Raw genomic sequence first — 23,120 nt, 5'->3', positions numbered from 1 at the left:
ACTTACAAGGCAAGAGTCATTACAACTATTAAAATACCCTTTCAATTTTATTGACAGTCTCTCTGACTTCCTTAGCAAACAGGCAAACAAAAATTCAGGTTTATAATGACAAAAGATAGAAAACACAATAATTTAACTTAAATTTTGGTATGCAATAGGTATGTCAGATATTTGATGACCTATTTCTATTACCTGATAAGCTGTCTTGGCTGACCCAGAGATTATCTACTCAAAGCCACCTCTGTATCAACATTTCCTCCTCTTTAAGGTTCTTCATTGACAGAAACCCAAGTTGGTGGTTTCTAACTCAAATTATTTTTTAGGCTTATAATTGTCTGTTTCTACTCTAACTGTGTGACTTAGAGGAGTTTATTTTTTCACCATCATCATTTGTAAACAAGAATACTTGGCTCCCTTGCTATTAATCAAGTATTATTCTAAGTGCTTTATATTTATTAACACATTTACTCTTTAACAACCCTTGCTATGGAAACTATTATCATCTCCAGTTTACAAATGAGAAAATAGAGTCAGAGAAATTAAGTAGGTTGCCCAAAGTCACACAGCTAGGAAGTTAAACCATCTCTTGCCATCCTACTGTCCTACGTTGCAGGTTAGACCTGAGCCCAAATGCTTCCTAATCGGTGGCTAATTCCATACTTCTCAGACTTTAATGAGCACAAGAGTCACCTGGGGATCTTTTGAAATGCAGTTTCTGACTTAGTAGGTCTGGGGTGGAGCCCAAGATTCTGTATCTCTAACAAGTTCCTAAGTGATGCTGATACTGCTAATCTGAGAATCATATTTAGAGCAGGAATACTGTCAACCACGTCCTTGTCAAACCTCATGGCTCTGGGCTGCATTGTGGCACACAGGGCCTAACTATTAGTTGTCTAGCACATATGTAAGATGTGCAGGGAATAACATTAAGATGCCTGTGAAGATTTAACGTGATCATCTGAGTCTTGCTCTGACAATTATTAGCAACATTTGGTTGCCTAAATGGAATCCTAGGACTTGTCTGAACTGTTCATCTCCTCTCAAACCCATTTCTCATCATCAGTGGAGAGAAGCAGGGTTACATAATAATTTCAGTCTTTTAAAAATTCATTTCACACAGCTGTGCTCAAGAACTTAGGGGACTTAGAAGCCAGAGTAAAAATATACTTCTGCTCCTCTGGGAGACACTTTAGCTCAAGAGCTACTGATATAACCTCAGATCCTCAAGACGATTACCCAAGAGTTGGCTAACAATTGTGCTTTTGAAGTCCGCACACAAGAGAAAGAAAGCATTTTACACAAACACAAGAGCTTCATGGGCCTGTGGTGAGACCTAAGGGGATGGAAGTATTTTTTTCTTAATAAATATTCATTGAGCTAAGCACAATTACATGCTACATGGTTTCAAAATAAATCTCATATTTTAATTCTTGCAACTATCCTTGAGGTAACTTTCTCATCTCAGTTTTATAGATGAAAAAAGTGAGGCTTCAGAGTTTTACATGATTTACACAAGTTCACATAGACAATATGAAATAGATCTGGGATTTGGCTTCAAGCCCAGTGTGTTCTCTCCATTATATAACTTTGATGTCATGTCAGTCTACACAGACCTACACAGTGAGACAGACCTGGATTTGCATCCCAGCTCTTACACTTACTAACTGTATAAATGTGGGCAAGTTGCTTAAATTTTCTAAAACTCAGTTTTTAAATATTCAAACTGGGGAAATAGCTTCCTTTCAGGTTTGTTGTGCAGATCAATTAGGATTCATTTATCAGATTAATTTTAGGGCAATGAGAATTATATATGGCACATAATAAGTGCTTGATAAATCACAGCATTAAAAAAAAAATCATAGGCTCAGCAAGATTATCAGAGAAGAAGACTTACTAAAACCTCGTTGGGCTGAGTCCACAGTCTCCTTCCTAGTATCTCATCTTATCTCCGAGTTCCCCATACCTCTGCTTAATGTAGATGATATTCTAGAAAAATTACCTATTTGTGTGTCTCCAGACTATAAACTCCACCAGACTATAAACCCCTCCAGATTATAAACCCCACCATGTCTTATTCATATTTGTACCCCCAGGCTTAACACGGTTCCTAGAACATGGTAGGCATGCAGTGCATGTGTATTGACAAATTATAGCACAACAGAAGAGAATTTTAATATGAGCAACACATTGTCCAACAGTGCTGATAAGTAGAAGAACCAGCTCAAGAAAGACAACATGTTCCTCTGGGGTCTGGCTGAGAGATGGTAGGATCAACGTTATGTTCATTCATTCCCTCTTTCAATACATATTTATTAAATAGTACAGTTCTAGGCACAAAGACAAACCTTATCCTCAAAGACCTCCAAATGCAATGGGAAGCCAAATCTAGGCACAATGACAATACAAGATGATCATGCACCAAAAGCATACCAGGGAGGATTCCATGGGAAAGCAGAAGAGGCAGGTCTAGGAAGGATTGATTAGGGAAGGAATTTCACCAGAGGTGTGCTGAGTCTTGAAGGGTAAGCAGAAACTTTCAAGGCACGGTGTAGGATGGGACAGGTTAAGAAAAGTTTATCAGTGGAAACGTTTTGCAAAGACATAGAGATAGGAGGGAAATATTTAAGAGTCACTGGCTCATGAATCTCTCTTCTACCAAATGTGAGCCCCAAAAGAGCAAAAATATTGAGCAAAAAATATCCTACCTAATTCACTATAAGTATTTAATGGTACATGGTAGGTATTCCAGAAATGATGGTTGAATAGAATATTTAAATGAATAGATCAATGAAAATATTTGATACCTGCTGCTAAGCCAGAGCAGGGTCACTGGTCATGTATTGGCTCACAAATTGCTATGGCATTTTCAGTTCTGCCTTTTTGCCACACAGAGAATATACAAATGTTTTAAGTCAAGCAGAAGCCTAGACTCAACCCCCAAGTTCTCTGGAGAATACATTTACCTCTATATAAATCACTCAGTCATCTGGGCCTCTGCTTGGGCTACTAAAACAAAATACCATAGACTGGGTGGCTTAAACAACAGAAATAATTTATTTCTCACAGTTCTGGAGGCTGGGAAGTCCAAGATCAAGGTGCTGGTAAATTTGGTTCCTGGTGAGAACCCTCTTCCTGGCTTGTAGATGGCTACCTTCTCACTACATGCTCCTGTGGCTGAGAGAGGAAGTTCTGGTATCTCTTTTTATTCTTACAAGAGAATTAATCCCATCATTGGGGCCACACCCTCAGGATGTCATCTAAACCTAATTACCTCTCAAAGGCCTCACCTTCTAATACCATCACATTTGGGGGTAGGGCTTCAAAATATGAATTTTGGGGGGACACAAACATTCAATCAATAACAGGGCCATCATGTTTTTGCCTAAAGTAGAGATACTCTACCCCCCTTTTTAGGAGTATGATTAGACTCTGTATTTCATATTTTACCTTAGATACCACAACATCTTAGGGATAAAAATAACATCACAATGACCATAACAATGCCATTCTATGACTCTATCCTTATCACTTTTCACTTTTTTAGGAGTTCCAACTCCCTCAAATCCCTATCCTATTTCAGTCCCCAGGGACTATCTCCCATGTGCTTGCGGGCTCTTTCTTTTTGTACCACATGGTATCTGCCATTAACATTTTCTGCTCTTTTGTGCTGTGTTTGATGCCTTCTGTGGCTGCGTCTACCAGAAGCATGGATGGTCCAGCCAAAAACAGTCATGCCTCCAATGGTGGCCATGCCATGCCAAAGGGAGATGGCCGCTCCTGCATCTTCTCAATTAAGAGTGAGGGTGGTCCTCTTAGCTGCTCAGGCACTCTGGGCCCCTTCTCTGCTTACACAGGAACTCTGGAGCTGCTTTCTACCACTCAGGCTGCAAAACTGTGCCAACTTGAGCTTTGGCTGCCTTAGTAGACATCCAGGAAACAGCTCTTCTGGTTTTTACTTAATTTTTTGAACTCTTTCTCCCAAAGACAGAGGCATGAGTCCACTGGTGCTGAGTATTAAACACCCTCAACAATCTGTTGAATTTAGACCAAAGTTCTGTTCCTAACCAGTCTTTTCCATTACAGGAGACTCATTTACCTTCCTGAATTAGCCAGATTGTGGTTGAATCCCAGTGCAAACTCAATTTAGGCTCAAATTGGAATTCCTGCTACAAGAGGCAGCTCCTTGCAGGCCAAGTCCGTACTTCTTTTGTGTTCTTTCTCTACTCCATTATACAGAACACATAGTTAATACTTGATTGTACTTCTTAAATTAAAAACTGGTAGCATAAGGATACACAGTATTAATGTACTGCAGGAAAAAAAAAAAAAGTGACTCCTAAAACCAGTAAGTGATTCAGTGCCACTGCCAACAGCCTGGTTCTATATACCTAGCCCAGTACTGTGTCTTGATGTGGTCAGTCCTCTATAAATACACATTGAATGAATAGCCATTTTAAAGATTTCCTATGAAACAAAACAAGTAAATTTTACCTGTGGAGGGTGTAGGCCCCAGGACATCATAGTAGGCCATGATCTCAAAAGAATGGCAGTGAAGACTTTTAGTACATAAAAAATTGAATCTTAAAGACAATGGTGTTCTCTTCCCCATTAGGATCCTTAGAAAAGGAACATGACATATGAGCGATAAGAGAAAGAGAAAAAAGAAAACATGAGATGATTTTCAACCATCCTTCCCCTTATTCTAGCCCTGCTGCTCTCTTGGCTATTTCTTGAACATGCCAGGGGTGTTCCCTACTCCGGACTTTTGCAGTTGCTATTCCTATACCTAGACTACACTTATCTCAGATAATTCACATGGCTGGACCCTGGCTTCATTCAGGTCTCTGCTGCACCATTTGGCCTTTCCTGGCCACCCTTTAAAACAAGAGCTCCTTCCCTATTCCCTGTTCCATTACCCAGCTTTATGTTTCTTCATAACATTTAATTACCACTTGGCATTATATTATTTCTTTATTTCTCTCACACAGGGGTACTAGGTGCACAAAGTCAGGGACTGTGCTTGTTTTGTTCACTGTTCTGTCCCTAGTATCTGACACATAGTAGATGATTAATAATTTTTAACCGAATTATTATCTGACTATGTATTGGGGCATAAGATACTGTTAATCATGAGTATGATAAAGTAAAATATTTTAAAAGAACTGAGACTTCTGTTTCTGGATATAATGAAGTAGTTAACAGCTGACCAATGCTCACTGAGAACAACTAGAAAATTGGATTTAAAAAATCACGTGTATGTGTGTTTTAGAGGCATTGGAGAGTTGCTGAAGCTAGAAAGGTCAGGATTTAGTGAGGAGTGGGGTAGCAGATAATGGAGAGATGGACTGATATTCTGCTGCCTTTTTCCCTGGGGACATATACTGATTTGGGAAATAGAGAAGAAGCTGAAAATATGGACTTTGGGAAAAGGGAAGCTTTTGGGGTTCAAGAAACCACTAGAACTTTGTCAAGCTTATGGGGCTAAAGCAATGCAGAGACTTGGAGGCCACAATCCTGATGAAATCCTGGGTTTCATCCTGAAATCCTGAAATCCTCGTGGAGAACTGAACCCAAGATATGACCTGCTTTTCCCAACAATCATTTGCTGAATTCTGAAGATGCTTGAGACAGGTATGGTTATGAAATGAAGCAGAATATCTTAGAGAGTTGAGTGGAGATGTAGATAGTCTTGCCAGGCTAAGGCAACATGGATTAGGATTCACTCTCAGGGGCTGAGGAGACAAGGATTCACCAAGGAAAGTCCTTGGTGAAACTACTAGGCTGTAACAGTGGTTCCTTAGCTGCATACTGGAATCACTGGGGATCCTTAAAAAGTGTTGATGCCTTGCTCTCACCTCCAGATATTTTTATTTAAGGGATATGGGGTGTGACCTGGGTGATCAGCTCTTATTCTACCCATTTGGTGAGGAAAGTGTACACCTCTCTGGAAAAAGAGAACATCAGCTGAAGCATCTAAGATTTTTAATTCACAGTGTCCTGGTTTTAATCTTTAAATCACTAGAAATTAAATTTAAAATCACTAGAAATTCCAAGAGACAGGGCTATAAGATTTTAAACTGAGAGAAAAGACAAACTGTAGAAACAGACCACATAGGGTGATAACAAATATTGGTATAAGCAGATAAGGATTTTAACTGGTTAATATGTTCAATGAACAGAGGAATAGACAGTAAAAGTAGACATAAAGATGAAAAAATAAACTGGAGTTGGATTTTATATACATTAAAAAAAGAATGGAAATTATAGAACTAAAAAAATAATTGAACTTAAAAGCTTTATAGATAAATTTAACAAAAGTTAGATATAGCAGAAGAGAATTAGTGAAAGACAGGCCAATAGGCGTCATCCAAAATGAAAAAAAATTTTTTTTTGTATATATAATGTCCTTTCATTTAAATTGAACAGAGATTTCTGAAATTTTATAACTCCTCAGTACTTTTTAAAAAATGTCGAGACTGTGAAATTCTGATTGGCTTCATGTACCACAAAAGGAATACATTAAATCATTATCAAATTCCCTCACCTTATTTTTATCATGAGTATATCCTTCTCTCTCAGTCAGGGAGAGTGAAAAGGAATTAAAGAAACCAGTAGCCTAACACTCCTGTCATAATATGGAGGCAGATCTTGCTATGCTCAACATGGTAACTGTATGTTTGGGAGACATGGTCCTAGGTGGGTGAAGTTTACTCTTGTAGATGCCAGAGGGCTTAAATGAGGTATTGAATCAATTGGGGAGTTCAGGTCACTTCTAGAATGGGTCAAGATTAATGAGAATGTCAGTACTATCCTGGGCTAACTTACATGAACCTTACTGTCCAATGAGTATCTCCAAAGGTTTTCTATTATTGTATGTGGAAATGGGACATGGGTCCTAGCAGTGCTTGGTCATGAGTCCTCAGATGATATATTTGCCACTTCCTATTTCATGTCAGCCCAGTCCATGGACATGTTTTATCTTGGCCATGTCTTGTCAGGACAACTCCATGTCCTGCAATGTGGTTTTAAAGGGACGATATATCAGAGAAGAGCCTTAAGTTATCTGACCTGATAATAAAAAGAGAGCTTCTTGTCTTTAAGACCTCTAAATCAAAGCAATTAGAAATAAGAGCTGATGGGCAGAAATCCCAATTACAAACATAACTGTTACAGGCATGACACATATTTTTAGCACTGTCTCCTTAAAAGCTCAGAATATGTTTCCCCAATGTGGTTTTCAATAATAAACACAGTGGTATGTGCAGAGAGGAGCACAGTGCCCCTGGTGTGTAAATGATTTCTAGTACCTTGGGCTTATTGGGCAAGTCTCCTGAGGTTTCATTCACAAGCAAGGCCCAGAAAATAACTGACATAGAACAGTTGCTGTTACTGGTAGGTTAAGACATGGACTAGTTCCAAAGGACAAGAAAGGATTTCCCACACCCATCTTGCAAAATAAAGTAACTGAATAGCTTTAAAAATAACAGCAACAAACAATATATCACCAAAAACCAGGTATCAACTGAAACAATAAACTTCTTTACTCTCTCAGTGGGTGGGAGTCAAAACCAACTGTCAGACTCACATATCTGCTTCTTTTCCATTTTTAATTCAATTTTCCCTTCAAATGAATCGTGGTATGGTCTTGGTTGTGCTGAGAAGCAGAGAATAAAGCCAGAAAAAGTGACTGCTGCGTGCAGATGTCAGTACAAGGAAACACCCGTGGACAATCTGCCTCCTTTCCTGACTCCACGATCCTTCCCCGTCAGTCTGCCTTGAAGTCTCATTCTCCTACAGATATGCTCCTTTTTTTTTTTTTTTGCCAAGGAATTGTTCAGCAAAACAAAATATGGGATAAAATATATTCTGAGCTGAATGAAAACCATTACTGCTCCTTGAAAAATCACTGCGAGGAAGAGAAAAAGAACAGGCATTTAACAGTTGCAAAGGAAAGGATGGTAGTTACCTGGGAATTTGTTTCAACTTTAAAGAGTTTTCAATTAAATTTTTTAATGAGTTGAAAGAATAGAAGGAACAGAGCTTAGAAAATGAGTTTGCTTGTTTTGAGGAACAATTAGAGCAAGTAAACGAATGTTTTTGGAGCTGTTCTTTTCCATGGGTTCTACTTCAAATTTCGTTCTGAAAATCTAACAAAATAAAAGCTTCAAGCATGTTTTGTCCAGGAGAAGGGTGCCTGCCTGAGATACAGAGGAGAGGAAAAGGAATTAGGGAGAGTTCATCAATTAGGGTCTTTGACGTTGGGTGGGCAGGGAGTATAGAATTAGGACAAAACAATGAAGGACAAAGATTTTGATTCCAAATAAGGTCACCAGGGAAAGCGTATACCCTAACTCTTATTGTTAATACGCCTTGGGAGTACTTTAACTGTCCTGTTTTGATAAATAATAATAACAATGATATAATGTACCCTATAGTTTACAAATTCAGTGGGGAAAACTTGGAAGAAGCAATGGGTAAAAATGAAAAACACATTCTCCCATTTCTTCTTTTTTTTTTCTTTTTCTTAAAGGTGGTCTTTCCCTGTTCAAAGTGTAATCGTTATGTGAAACTCCATCATTTCCCTTTCTGCCTTTCCAACCCCAATGTGCTTCATTATAGTTACCATCATGCCATTCATCTGACGTCTTTGCTAACTACCACAATTTAGTAGGTGTTTGGTATTCCTGAAGGTAGTGTTTTTCATTAAAAGACACATTCAAGCTAGTTCTCTATACTCATTTGAAGCAAGGGCTTGGTAACAAATCTATTATTTAAATTAATAAACAGTTCTGGGACATTGTTTTAAAACATTGATCTTATTTTAGAATTGAAGTGGCACAAAGTCTGGTCTGTTTTTCTCAAGAAAAATGTTTTATTCCCTTTACAACATAGTTATTTGCATTTTTCTTCATCCACAATTCATTCGACTGAAAAAAAAAATAGCAGGAGATGTACAATTGCAATAGAAAAATAAATAATAACATGTCAAGGCTTTTTCTTCTTTTCTTTTTGGAACTCACCAAAAAAAAAAAAAAAAAAAGACCTAACTAGTTCAACACTGGGGGCAAAGAGACATTGTGTGTCATGTCAGCAAAGCCACTTCAGCAAAAGACCCCAGGACATCGCTGAGGGGAATGTTTATCAGACAAATGTATCTCAAAGATTCTTCATTCTTGCAGGCACATTTCTCAGCCCTTCCTGTTTGCATTCCTCAGAGTCAGATTTCAGCTAAGGGATGGAAATTAAATAAAGGTGCATTGGAGAAGACATAATTAGTCCTTAAACCATAGGATCTCAAATTCGTGAAATTTCATTGAAAGTTTAGCTAGAAGTCTTTTTTAAAAAAAAAGCCTCTGGGGCAATCTCTCCAAGTTTTCTCCCACGAATTTAACGTTAGCAAATACAAGTAATTATTACTCAATAATGGTTTTCTGTGACAAGCCAAGAGTTTCCTTCAGCAGTCTTTTCCACCTTTGAAATAAAAGAATTCACAGAAACACATTCACCCAAACCTGTTCCCATGTGAAGTTCTCTTCAAGTTTTCTCTCAGAGTCTCCAACCCTTCTCTCAGTTGTTTCTTGCGATGGTTCACACTGGCAAACACCTCACTGAGTAACACAATGTCAATCTCAGAGCATCCTTGGGTGTCAGTCCCCTTTACATAAGAACCACCCTGTGAAGACAAGGGGTACAATGTGGGGGAAACCTCAATTAACCTTGAGGGAAGTGCAGATTTCTAGCTGTAGCATTTTTAGGGTCAATTAACTTTGTGAATAGCTTAAATATGTGCTAGTTTATCCTCCTTCACCTCGGGAAAAAAAAAAAAAAAAAAAGACAGGGGAAGAAAGTAATCTATCATGGTCTACTGAGAATTTAGGTTCAGTTGTGGAAAAGAAAGCATAATTTGCAGAAAAAGCCTGAAAATCCTTATGAAGAGTTAGAGCTAGAAGTTCTCAGACTTTCTGCTTGAGAGCCACTGATTGTGAAGAATCCACGAGGGCAGGAATTAAATTCACTGCTGTACACGCAGAACCCAGACCAAGACACACATGGCAGCCCTCAGTGAACACCTGGTTGGGCAACCTGTGGCAGAGGTGCCCTGAAACAAACCGTACCTGTGAGTTGGAACCTTAAGTGACTGGTGTTTCTGGAGGGTGTTCATTTGCTATGTTTCTAAATAGATCATAAATGATTTTAAGAAAGTATTCTGTAATTATAATTAATGAGAATTTATTTCAAATCTCTTGCTAAATATAATTGTATAAAAGTTAAAACTTTAAGCAGTTAACAGCATATCTTTGCCTTCTTTAGCACTCAAGGAAAATTTTTGTTGCAATTTCCCAAAGGAGGCTCTTTAGCAGTAAAAGAAACTGTTACCTATGCTTTAGGAAACATTATGTCTACAAGGTAAAAGCAATCTGTTAAAGGTAGGTTGTGACACGTAATGAGACATGACAATTTCTTATGAAGTTAGAAAACATTCCGAAGCTCTGAGCCCTCTGCCATCTATTGAATGTTAATCTCAAGGATTTCCAACAGCTCATTCAGTCAGGCATGGTGTGGCTCACTGAAGTAAGCAATAGTGTGCCATTTTTATTCTTGGCACTGACCTAGCCTGCCCTGGGAGGAGGCTGAGCTCTTCACAGAGACATGGCAGCTTGGCCAGAGGGGAGAGTTCATGGATTATGGAAAGTATTTACTACTAAAGAAAATAAGGGAACAAATACCACCTACCAAGAAGAACAGCTAGGTAGGTCAAGGGGAAAGGACATGAATATGTCTCCTACCTCATGGGCTTACACTTCAGAGCAACATTTCCAAAGGGAGAGCCACAGGGTACCAAAAGGGTTTAGTTGCAGGTAAGAAAAACCATTTCAGTTACTTTAAGCAGAAAGGGATTTAATTTAGGGAATCATTGGAATAGCTGGAAGAACAGGCTCTAGACTGAACTCTTAGGAATGACTTTCAGAATAACATTGCTGAGTTTTAATAACTGCCAAGTGTGGACTCAGCTACAATCAGAGAACCTGTTCTGAAAGCTGTTACGGCAGCTGCTGGCTCGAGGACCATACCGCCTTAGTTGACATCTAGGAATGAAGAAGCTGCCTCTGCAATTGTGCATCCCAGAAACCCCCTGCCCTCCTGTAAATCCAGGGACTGGAAGTCATGGCCAGAACTCTCTGCTTCAAAGTCAACCTGTATTTGCTACATCTGGACTAGCTAAAATAGGTGCCTTGTACCCTACTGCTTCTCCCCCAACTTAACTCAGTTCTGGACTCAGTCTTGCAGTAGTGCAACTAATTGACAAAACCTATTTTGTCATAGTGGCAAGGGAATGTGGGAAATGTAGCTTTTAGTGCTTCCTGAACCTGAGAGTTTGTAATATGCTAACATGTACAGTCAATCTCCAAGAATGGAATATAGGGCACAGCAATTCCACAGCTTAATTGATCATTGGCCCTTGTTTTCAGCCATCACCTAGCAGGACTGGAATAGAACTCTGGCTCCCAATTTCTAGCTCTGTGCTCATGCCTTATTTCTGTAGAATAAAATATGCTGTTTCATATTCAGGCTTTTTCCATAGCTACATTAGCTAGAATTTAATCATACTCGTAAAACATATTTGCTATTAAGCTACATTAAAAGTTAATATTTTTATTTTAATAAACATGGCTTACAGATACTTTTATAACAATAATGTGTGCATTTTAAGAAGAAGGAATGGAAAAATTATAAGAAAAAATGCCCTCAGAACTATGTCCTGTATTTTGTTTTCTAAACACTGATTAGATAGTGTGTAGTGGTGATATTAACTTATAAATAATAGTGATAGAAGGGAAACCACACCATCATTGTTGTTTGGATCACTTCCTTGTGTTCAGGCCATTTTCCTTCAAGGAAATTTTCACAGAATGACCCTGGGCTCTGTGGACAAGTATTCCCAGACACAGTGAATTGTCTTTAAGGTGGCAGGTAGCCCATCAGTACGGCACCTAATTACTTCCACAGGCATGTTGCGCAGCCATGAAACAGTGCTCTGGGGGATAGGCTCACCTCCTTTCCCTGAAATTCCCTTAAGCATTTACAAATATCGGTCAAGTGTGAGCCAAGTCCTTGGCCCTGCCAATGTAAAGGCACTTTTGCCCCTTGGGCAAAAACTGCCAACTTTAATGGGTTCCAGCTGTCACATGGTTGAGTGCCTGCTCAGCTAGCCTGCAGCCTGCCCTGGCATTTCAAAGGGCTCCTAGAAGGCTTATCACCCCACAAAGAAGGTGAAGCTGACCTTTGAACATGTGGCCCTGCCCGGTTGATGTGCATCACCTCCAAGAGAAAGGAATGGCTTCCTTAGGGCTGCATGGCCCAGCCAGAGGGGTGGGGGCTCAGATTACCTGGATGACTCGGGAGGCCGGTACTGGAAAGCAACCCTGGATCAGCTGGAGCAGGGCGCTGATCTCAGCCACACAAGCAGCACTCTGAGAACCCGAGGCAGGGCGGATTTTTTTGTCTGCAAATCTCTGTAGCTCTTGGGAACCTTTACACTCCAACATATTATGAGGTGAAAATCCTGTGGACATTTGGGCTTCATAGAGAAATGATCAACATTCGATATTCACTGCACAGAAATGGATGTATGTGTGTCTAACACAGAATTTAATTTGTATGCAAATTATGTCTAGTTAATTATCAGAACTTTAAAAATAAAAAAATTATCAGAACTGCCTTTTGTGATAACAGAGAGACCTGCCTTCTCTGCTGGTAGAGCATCAGGTGAACCAACAGACTTTACTCCCTCTGGACTTAGCTGGCAGGTTAACCCTAAGTCTCAATAGAGAAATGGCTGAATTTCTCTGAGATAAACTGAGATATTCATTCTTAAGTCAGCAAAAAGTCTTTGCCCCAATTTATAAATCATTTTAAGTTTCTAAATGAAAAACATGTTATCAAGTTTCAATAAAATGATCCCAGGGTAAAGAACTCCAAGTTAAGCCATCTATTCTAAAGGTCTTAAACTGTCAGCCCATAGGCCATATTCTACCTGCTGAATGTTTCGTTTGGACCTGAACAGTGTTTTAAAAAGAAGAAACTGAGCCAACATCTAGAAATCAGGAGATAGTACTTTTTTTTTTGAATTCTTGAATTTTATATTACTTATTTTTTTATACAGCAGGTTCTTATTAGTCATCCATTTTATACACATCAGTGTATACATGTCAATCCCAATCTCCCAATTCATCCCCCCACCCCCCTGCCGCTTTCCGCGCTGGGTGCCCATACGTTTGTTCTCTACATCTGTGTCTCAATTTCTACCCTGCAAACCGGTTAATCTGTACCATTTTTCTAGGTTCCACATATATGAGTTAATATATGATATTTGTTTTTCTCTTTCTGACTTACTTCACTCTGTATGACAGTCTCTAGTTCCATCCACATCTCAACAAATGACCCAATTTCGTTCCTTTTTATGGCCGAGTAATATTCCATTGTATATATGTACCACTTCTTCTTTATCCATCTGTCTGTCGATGGGCATTTAGGTTGCTTCCATGACCTGGCTATTGTAAGTAGTGCTGCAATGAACAGTGGGGTGCATGTGTCTTTTTGAATTATGGTTTTCTCTGGGTATATGCCCAGTAGTGGGATTGCTGGATCATATGGTAATTCCAATTTTAGTTTTTTAAGGAACCTCCATACTGTTCTTCATAGTGGCTGTATCAATTTACATTCCCACCAACAGTGCAAGAGGATTCCCTTTCCTCCACACCCTCTCCAGCATTTGTTGTTTGTAGATTTTCTGATGATGCCCATTCTAACTGGTGTGAGGTGATACCTCATTGTAGTTTTGATTTGCATTTCTCTAATAATTAGTGATGTTGAGCAGCTTTTCATGTGCTTCTTGGCCATCTGTATGTCTTCTTTAGAGAAATGTCTATTTAGGTCTTCTGTGCATTTTTGGATTGGGTTGTTTGTTTTTTTAATATTGAGCTGCATGAGCTGTTTATATATTTTGGAGATTAATCCTTTGTCTGTTGATTCGTTTGCAAATATTTTCTCCCATTCTGAGGGTTGTCTTTTCATCTTGTTTATGGTTTCCTTTGCTGTGCAAAAGCTTTTAAGTTTCCTTGGGTCCCATTTGTTTATTTTTGTTTTTATTTCCATTACTCTAGGAGTTGGATCAAAAAATATCTTGCTGTGATTTATGTCAAAGAGTGTTCTTCCTATGTTTCCCTCTAAGAGTTTTAAGGGTCCGGTCTTACATTTAGGTCTCTAATCCAGTTTGAGTTTATTTTTGTGTATGGTGTTAGGGAGTGTTCTAATTTCATTCTTTTACATGTAGCTGTCCAGTTTTCCCAGCACCACTTATTGAACAGACTGTCTTTTCTCCATTGTATAGCCTTGCCTCCTTTGTCATAGATTAGTTGACCATAGGTGCATGGGTTTATCTCTGGGCTTTCTATCATGTTCCATTGATCTATATTTCTGTTTTGGTGCCAGTAACATATTGTCTTGATTACTGTAGCTTTGTAGTATAGTCTGAAGTCAGGGAGTCTGATTCCTCCAGCTCCGCTTTTTTCCCTCAAGACTGCTTTGGCTATTCGGGGTCTTTCGTGTCTCCATACAAATTTTAAGATTTTTTTGTTCTAGTTCTGTAAAAAATGCCATTGGTAATTTGATAGGGATTGCATTGAATCTGTAGATTGCTTTGGGTAGTATAGTCATTTTCACAATATTGATTCTTCCAATCCAAGAACATGGTATATCTCTCCATCTGTTGGTATCATGTTTAATTTCTTTCATCAGTGTCTTATAGTTTTCTGCATACAGGTCTTTTGTCTCCCTAGGTAGGTTTATTCCTAGGTATTTTATTCTTTCTGTTGCAATGGTAAATGGGAGTGTTTCCTTAATTTCTCTTTCAGATTTTTCATCATTAGTATATAGGAATGCAAGATATTTCTGTGCATTAATTTTGTATCCTGCAACTTTACCAAATTCATTGATTAGCTCTAGTAGTTTTCTGGTGGCATCTTTAGGATTCTCTATGTATAGTATCATGTCATCTGCAAACAGTGACAGTTTTACTTCTTCTTTTCCAATTTGTATTCCTTTTATTTCTATTTCTTCTCTGATTTCCATGGCTAGGACTTCCAAAACTATGTTGAATAATAGTGGTGAGAGTGGGCAACCTTGTCTTGTTCCTATCTTAGAGGAAATGGTTTCAGTTTTTCACCATTGAGAATGATGTTTGCTGTGGGTTTGTCGTATATGGCCTTTATTATGTTGAGGTAGGTTCCCTCTATGCCCACTTTCTGGAGAGTTTTTATCATAAATGGGTGTTGAATTTTGTCAAAAGCTTTTTCTTCATCTATTGAGATGATCATATGGTTTTTCTTCTTCAATTTGTTAATATGGTGTATCACATTGATTGATTTGCATATATTGAAGAATCCTTGTATCCCTGGGATAAATCCCACTTGATCATGGTGTATGATTCTTTTAATGTGTTGTTGGATTCTGTTTGCTAGTATTCTGTTGAGGATTTTTGCATCTATATTCATCAGTGATATTGGTCTGTAATTTTCTTTTTTTGTAGTATCTTTGTCTGGTTTTGGTATCAGGGTGATGGTGGCCTCATAGAATGAGTTTGGGAGTGTTCCTTCCTCTCCAATTTTTTGGAAGAGTTTGAGAAGGATGGGTGTTAGCTCTTCTCTAAATGTTTGATAGAATTCACCTGTAAAGCCATCTGGTCCTGGACTTCTGTTTGTTGGAAGATTTTTAATGACAGTTTCAACTTCATTACTTCTGATTGGTCTGTTCATATTTTCTATTTCTTCCTGGTTCAGTCTTGGAAGGTTATACCTTTCTAAGAATTTGTTCGTTTCTTCCAGGTTATCCATTTTATTGGCATACAGTTGCTTGTAGTAGTCTCTTAGGATGCTTTGTATTTCTGCGGTGTCTGTTGTAACTTCTCCTTTTTCAATTTTAATTTTATTCATTTGAGTCCACTCCCTCTTTCTCTTGATGAGTCTGGCTAATGGTTTATCAATGTCGTTTATCTTCTCAAAGAACCAGCTTTTAGTTTTATTGATCTTTTCTATTGTTTTCTTTGTTTGTATTTCATTTATTTCTGCTCTGATCGTTATGATTTCTTTCCTTCTGCTAACTTTGGGTTTTCTTTGTTCTTCTTTCTCTAGTTCCATTACGTGTAAGGTTAGATTGTTTATTTGAGATTTTCCTTTTTTCTTGAGGTAGGCATGTATAGCTATAAACTTCCCTCATAGAACTGCTTTTGCTGCATCCCCTAGGTTTTGGATCGTCGTGTTTTCATTCTTATTTGTCTCTAGGTATTTTTTGATTTCCTCTTTGATTTCTTCAGTCATCTCTTGGTTATTTAGTAATGTATTGTTTAGCCTCCATGTGTTTGTGTTTTTTACATTTTTCCCCCTGTTATTCATTTCTAATCTCATAGCGTTGTGGTCAGAAAAGATGCTTGATATGATTTCAATTTTCTTAATTATTTATTTATTTAGCTATTTTTGGCTGTGTTTGGTCTTCGTTTCTGTGGGAGGGCTTTCTCTAGTTGTGGTAAGCAGGGGCCACTCTTCATCGCGATGTGCGGGCCTCTCACTATTGCGGCCTCTCTTGTTGCGGAGCACAGGCTCCAGACGCGCAGGCTTAGTGGTTTTGGCTTAACGGGCCTAGTTGCTCTGCAGTATGTGGGATCCTCCCAGACCAGGGCTCGAACCCGTGTCCCTTGCATTGGCAGGCAGTTTCCCAACCACTGTGCCACCAGGGAAGCCCTCAGTTTTCTTAAATTTACTGAGGCTTGATTTGTGACCCAAGATGTGATCTATCCTGGAGAATGTTCTGTGCATGCTTGAGAAGAAAGTGTAATCTGCTGTTTTTGGATGGAATGTCCTATAAATATCAATTAAATGTATCTGGTCTATTGTGTCATTTAAAGCTTCTGTTTCCTTATTTATTTTCATTTTGGATGATCTGTCCATTGGTGTAAGTGAGGTGTTAAAGTCCCCCACTATGATTGTGTTACTGTCTATTTCCTCTTTTAGAGCTGTTAGCAGTTGCCTTATGTATTGAGGTTCTCCTATGTTGGGTGCATATATATTTATAATTGTTACATCTTCTTCTTGGATTGATCCCTTGATCATTATGTAGTGTCCTTCCTTGTCTCTTGTAACATTCTTTGTTTTAAAGTCTATTTTATTTGATATGAGTATTGCTACTCCAGGTTTCTTTTGATTTCCATTTGCATGGAATATCTTTTTCTATCCCCTCACTTTCAGTCTGTATGTGTCCCTAGGTCTGAAGTGGGTCTCTTGTAGACAGCATATATATGGGTCTTGTTTTTGTATCCTTTCAGCAAGCCTGTGTCTTTTGGTTGGAGCATTTAATGCATTCACGTTTAAGGTAATTATCGATATGTATATTCCTATGACCATTTTCTTAATTGCTTTGGGTTTGTTTTTGTAGGTCCTTTTCTTCTCTTGTGTTTCCCACTTAGAGAAGTTCCTTTAGCATGTGTTGTAGAGCTGGTTTGGTGGTGCTGAATTCTCTTAGCTTTTGCCTGTCTGTAAAGCTTTTGATTTCTCCATTGAATCTGAATGAGATCCTTGCTGGGTAGAGTAATCTTGGTTGTAGGTTCTCCCCTTTCATCACTTTAAGTATATCATGCCACTCCCTTCTGGCTTGTAGAGTTTCTGCTGAGAAAGCAGCTGTTAACCTTATGGGAGTTCCCTTGTATGTTATTTGTCGTTTTTCCCTTGCTGCTTTCAATAATTTTTCTTTGTCTTTAATTTTTGCCAATTTAATTATTATGTGTCTCAGAGTGTTTCTCCTTGGGTTTATCCTGTATGGGACTCTCTGCACTTCCTGGACTTGGGTGGCTGTTTCGTTTCCCATGTTAGGGAAGTTTTCGACTATAATCTCTTCAAATATTTTCTCGGGTCCTTTCTCTCTCTCTTCTCCTTCTGGGACCCCTGTAATGCTAATGTTATTGCGTTTAATGTTGTCTCAGAGGTCTCTTAGGCTGTCTTCATTTCTTTTCATTCTTTTTTCTTTATTCTGTTCCACAGCAGTGAATTCCACCATTTTGTCTTTGAGGTCACTTATCCGTTCTTCTGCCTCAGTTATTCTGCTATTGATTCCTTCTAGTGTAGTTTTCATTTCAGTTATTGTATTGTTCATCTCTTTTTGTTTGTTCTTTAATTCTTCTAGGTCTTTGTTAAACATTTCTTGCATCTTCTCGATCTTTGCCTCCATTGTTTTTCCGAGGTCCTGGATCATCTTCACTATCATTATTCTGAATTCTTTTTCTGGAAGGTTGCCTATCTCCACTTCATTTAGTTGTTTTTCTGGGGTTTTATCTCATTCCTTCATCTGGTACATAGCCCTCTGCCTTTTCAGCTTGTCTATCTTTCTGTGAATGTGGTTTTTGTTCCACAGCCTGCAGGATTGTAGTTCTTCTTGCTTCTGTTGTCTGCCGTCTGGTGGATGAGGCTATCTAAGAGGCTTGTGCAAGTTTCCTGATGGGAGAGACTGGTGGTGGGTAGAGCTGGCTGTTGCTCTGGTGGGCAGAGCTCAGTAAAACCTTAATCCATGTGACTGCTGATGGGTGGGGCTGGGTTCCCTCCCTGCTGGTTGTTTGGCCTGAGGGAACCCAACACTGGAGCCTACCCTGGGCTCTTTGGTGGGGCTAATGGTGGACTCTGGGAGGGCTCACGCCAAGGAGTACTTCCCAGAACTTCTGCTGCCAGTGTCCTTGTCCTCATGGTGAGACACAGCCCCCCCCCCCCGCCTTTGCAGGAAACCCTCCAACAGTAGCAGGTAGGTCTGGTTCAGTCTCCCCTGGCGTCACTGCTCCTTCCCCTGGGTCCCTATGCACACACTACTTTGTGTGTGCCCTCCAAGAGTGGAGTCTCTGTTTCCCCCAGACCTGTCAGAGTCCTGCAATCAAATTCCGCTAACCTTCACAGTCTGATTCTCTAGGAATTCCTCCTCCTGTTGTCGGACCCCCAGGTTGGGAAACCTGACATGGGGCTCAGAACCTTCACTCCAGTGGGTGGACTTCTGTGGTATAAGTGTTCTCCAGTTTGTGAGTCACCCACCCAGCAATTATGGGATTTGATTTTATTGTGATTACACCCCTCCTACCATCTCATTGTGGCTTGTCCTTTGTCTTTGGATGTGGGGTATCTTTTTTGGTGAGTTCTAGTGTCTTCCTGTTGATGAATGTTCAGCAGTTAGTTGTGATTCTGGTGTTCTCATAACAGGGAAGGAGAGCATGTCCTTCTACTCCACCATCTTGCTTCTAGATAGTACATTTTTAAAAATGAGGACACTAGAGGTGTGTGTGCGTGTGTATTTGGGATGTGTGTGTGTGTGTGTCTGTGTTTTAAGCCAGAAAAGCTGACAAGACTAACCACATGCTTCACAGGAAGGAACTAAATAACTGAACTGTTAGCTTCAGTGAATGGGGCATGTGAACTAAACTGGCAATAGACAGATTAACAGGAGAAAAGGCATACAAATTTTGTTGATTTTTTTTTTTTTAAACCTGCACAGAGTCCTTTACAAGAAAGAAAAGAAAACTACGAAGAATCAGACTCAGGTACTTATATACCATTGTAACAAAGGACTACACATTGTGGAGGAGAGACTAGACAAGGGAAAGGGAATTTGGGGCTTCTAGGCCAATAAATTGTGGGACAGTGACTAGGAAACACATAGGGGGAACTAATGGAATGTGAAAGGTTTTTTAATAAGGTTTGTCTATACACACTCCTGTGCTTGCTTTATGTCACCAGTGATAAGGGCCGCTCTCATCCTGGTACAGGGGGTGGGTGGAATTTATGCTCTGCTTTTAGGCAGAAAGGGGGAGAGCAGAGAGCTCTTCTTGCGTCTCTTGTTTCTAAATTGCCTTCAGCTCAAAATAATCAATATGCCAAATTGGCACATTTTGGGGTGGTATATCCTGATCCCTTTCAACAGCCCAGAAACTTCCAAAACGTTTGCACTGGATAGATCACACACATACACACAAAATCCCTGAGAATTTGCAATAACAAAGTGGCCCTCATTCAGGTTTACATAACAAACTCATATTATCACTGAGAATTAATTTTAGAGTGGCCTCTGGCAAATGCCTTGAAGAAGAATTCACTAATCCTTTCTGGGAATGAACTTTCAGCTGATCCTTCCTTCCCAAGCACATATGGAACATTCACCGAAATTGAATACATACTCAGCTCTAGATAAAACTCGACACATGTCAGAGAACTGATATCACACAGATTACATTCTCTGACCAACGTGCAATTAAATGAGAAATTAGTAACAAAGTAACTAAAAATATCCCATACTTTTAGAAATTTTAAATAACACGTACTTCAAATAAGTCATGGATCACAGAAGAAATCATAATATAAATCAGAACATATTACTAAACAGTAACAAGAAATTTTATATCAACACTCAGGGGATACACAGCCCCTTGTTTAAATTTCATCAATTATGTCAAATCAACAGATTGAGGGTTTGTGTTTTTTTTCTGACAGTTTGATTCTTTTGCTTGAAACATAGTTACCATTCTTTTTAGGGACATTTCATCAAAAATTGATCACTTTTCAGTGACTACTTTGTATTCAGAGTCAATTATTGTTTCCTGGAAAAAACTTAAATGTATTAAAAGACTTTCATAGAGCAGCAACCACCAGTTAGTTTAGAGGACAGAACCATGAATATGAGAGCAAAAGGTATAATATCTTAGTTTTGTGGTTATTTTCGATGGTCAGACCATAATCTGACTCCCACTTGGATCCTGACACTCTGTCCCATTTCTGACTGGAAACCCCTAGAATTGTGCTTCTGTGTTGTCTCTTTGCACAATGCCTCGGTTTCCCAGCTTCCTCCTCGAATGTGCCCCTGCAGAATTATCCTCCGCCCCTGCCACCCCAAGAGTATGCAGTGTCAAGCCACAACCTAGTTCCATCCTCTCCCTTCTCTATTTGCTATTCTTGGAAACAATCTGTAATGCCCTGATGGAGGGAATCCACAATATGGTTTCTATGTTGCATGAACATCCACAGAGGGAAAGCACTGGGCATCTCCATTACCTCTTTTACTGGCTGTGAAGTGATGCTCTTGTATTTCATGGTTCTCCCGACTAAGGACTGTTCCAAAGTGCCTAGAACACATCCTACACGTCTTTGATATTTTTGTAGCCACATGCTTTATATTCCTTTCTTCTAGATTTTCCCAGGGTAGCTTGTGTGTCTCCATGGTTGACCTGTCATGTGTAGACTGAGAAAAAGTAAATACTTAACACAGGAATTATAAGAGATATTTGAGAGATCTGCTGGTTTTCATTTGGCTTCTCACTAAATGCTCCCATTCATGGGCACAGCGAATTCTCATTCTATGGTTCTCAAAACATGGCAAAGTCCATTAATTTTTCTGACACAGATGGAAAACTGCTGTAGATTAATAAAGCAATGAACCACGAGAACCACAGTGCTGAAAAAAGTATTTTTTAAAAAGTACTAGGTTTTGTTTTATAAAATCAGAAGAATAAGATCCCAGTTCTTTTTCTGACATTTACTTTTGCAGGCCTTGGGCAAATCATTCAACCTAATTGGGTCTTTGATCCCTCAGTTGTAAAATGGGGGAGGAGGAAGGAGGGAAGTATATTCGTCTACCTCTAAGGTCACATTGAAAGTAAAAAATTCTAGGGTTGTGAGAATTCTATCCTTACATAAGCACTTTGGAATAACAATTACAATAATAGTGGCTGCCCTGGGTATAACGCTTGTGTCCAGGGAATTCTGCTGAGTGTCCTTCACAGCAGCCCAGCAAGATGGGCCCTTTAGAGCCAAGAAGACTGAGACACACATCTTTAACCATTGCATCCTACCTGTGGCCTATGGCCATGAATTTTAACTTTTAGTTTTCTGTTAATATATCTCCATAAGAGAATTAAAAAACAAAACCAACAAACAAAAAGCATGTGTATTTTAGGAAAAGGGGGAAGTCCCCCACTTTCACTCGCTGTACCTTATTGTGATCTTGGAGCTTCTCCCTCACGACTTCTTGGCCACATTTTTCACAGTGAACTTTTCCAAGATGCTTCTGTTGAAAGTGATACTTCAGAGCCGTGCAGCTGACAAAATCACTCCCGCAGCACTCACAGTTGTAGGATTTAAGAGCCCACATCCTTTCCCAATGAAATATTGGGCTTAGATTCTGTTGATGACAAAAAAAAAAAAAAAAAAAAGATAAGCCCTTTGAAGAAAATCCAGTCCCTCACAGTTAACTAGAATAAAGATAATATTATTTCTAGTGTGCTAATTTGTGCTCTATCACATGAATGTTTTCCAAGAAATTTATTCCTCACTGAAATCAAATATGATATCATGAAAATATCCACTTAAATCAGCTGCTTGTAACTTGAGTTTATAAACATGAAGGAGGCTGTAAAACCAATACAAACAAATGCAAAATTGTGTGTGTGTAGGTATGTATGCATATTTCTCTAAAAAGAGTTTCAAATGAATCTGTGACCTAAGAGGTGTTAACTGCTGATTTAGGTATTATCTTTACTCAGGGACTCTCTGAGAGGCATTGTTTCTTCAATTTTTACCACCCAATGAATTCCCATATTTGGGAAAATTATCATGAGTGATGATTTCTACATATCTTTCAAATTAACTCTCTGTTTTTGTTTTTGTTTTTTTTAAGTAAAGTAGTTTTAAAAAAAGGCAGAAGTTTGTACCAAGAGACGCAGTCTGGAAGATGTTGGCGATTCTACTCTTTGGCTGGCTGCTTCTGAAACTGTTTATTTCCTTGTTGCTAAGAACTCTACTTGCATTTGCACTCACTTGTCTGAAGCTTAGAGCTCCTTCCTCAGAGGTAAGCATTATGGGATTTGTAGTTACCAGGTTCTTAGCAAGTGGTTAGATCAACTTTTTCTAAGTGTACTCACAGATTATTTTGCATCTGCTACTGTAGCAAATTACCACAAACTTGAATGGCTTAAACATATAAAATTATTGTCTTATAGTTCCATAGGTCAGAAGTCTGACATGGGTCACACCAGGCTAAAATCAAAG

At 39.0% G+C, this 23,120-nt stretch overlaps 1 protein-coding gene across 1 annotated transcript in view; it reads right to left on the bottom strand.

The window, feature by feature from the left end:
- LOC309621073 (2'-5'-oligoadenylate synthase 1A-like) overlaps positions 1-22,821 on the bottom strand; it is a 28,373-nt gene extending 5,552 nt beyond the window's left edge. The window contains exons 1-6 of the mRNA XM_082378093.1: positions 22,784-22,821; positions 22,066-22,254; positions 21,129-21,315; positions 12,390-12,580; positions 9,513-9,673; positions 4,492-4,616 (exon numbers count right to left, since the gene is read on the bottom strand). Coding sequence (XP_082234219.1) covers positions 4,492-4,616; positions 9,513-9,673; positions 12,390-12,580; positions 21,129-21,315; positions 22,066-22,224 — 823 coding nt within the window. The 5' untranslated portion in view covers positions 22,225-22,254; positions 22,784-22,821. The remainder of the gene's footprint in view (positions 1-4,491; positions 4,617-9,512; positions 9,674-12,389; positions 12,581-21,128; positions 21,316-22,065; positions 22,255-22,783) is intronic.
- Positions 22,822-23,120: the final 299 nt, after the last annotated feature.

The sequence above is a fragment of the Balaenoptera borealis genome (genome assembly GCF_965194805.1).
Source record: "Balaenoptera borealis genome assembly, chromosome: 2".
Lineage (NCBI taxonomy): Eukaryota > Metazoa > Chordata > Mammalia > Artiodactyla > Balaenopteridae > Balaenoptera > Balaenoptera borealis.
The sequence above is the reverse complement of the archived record's forward strand: the minus strand, read 5'-3'. Positions and strand labels throughout refer to the sequence as shown.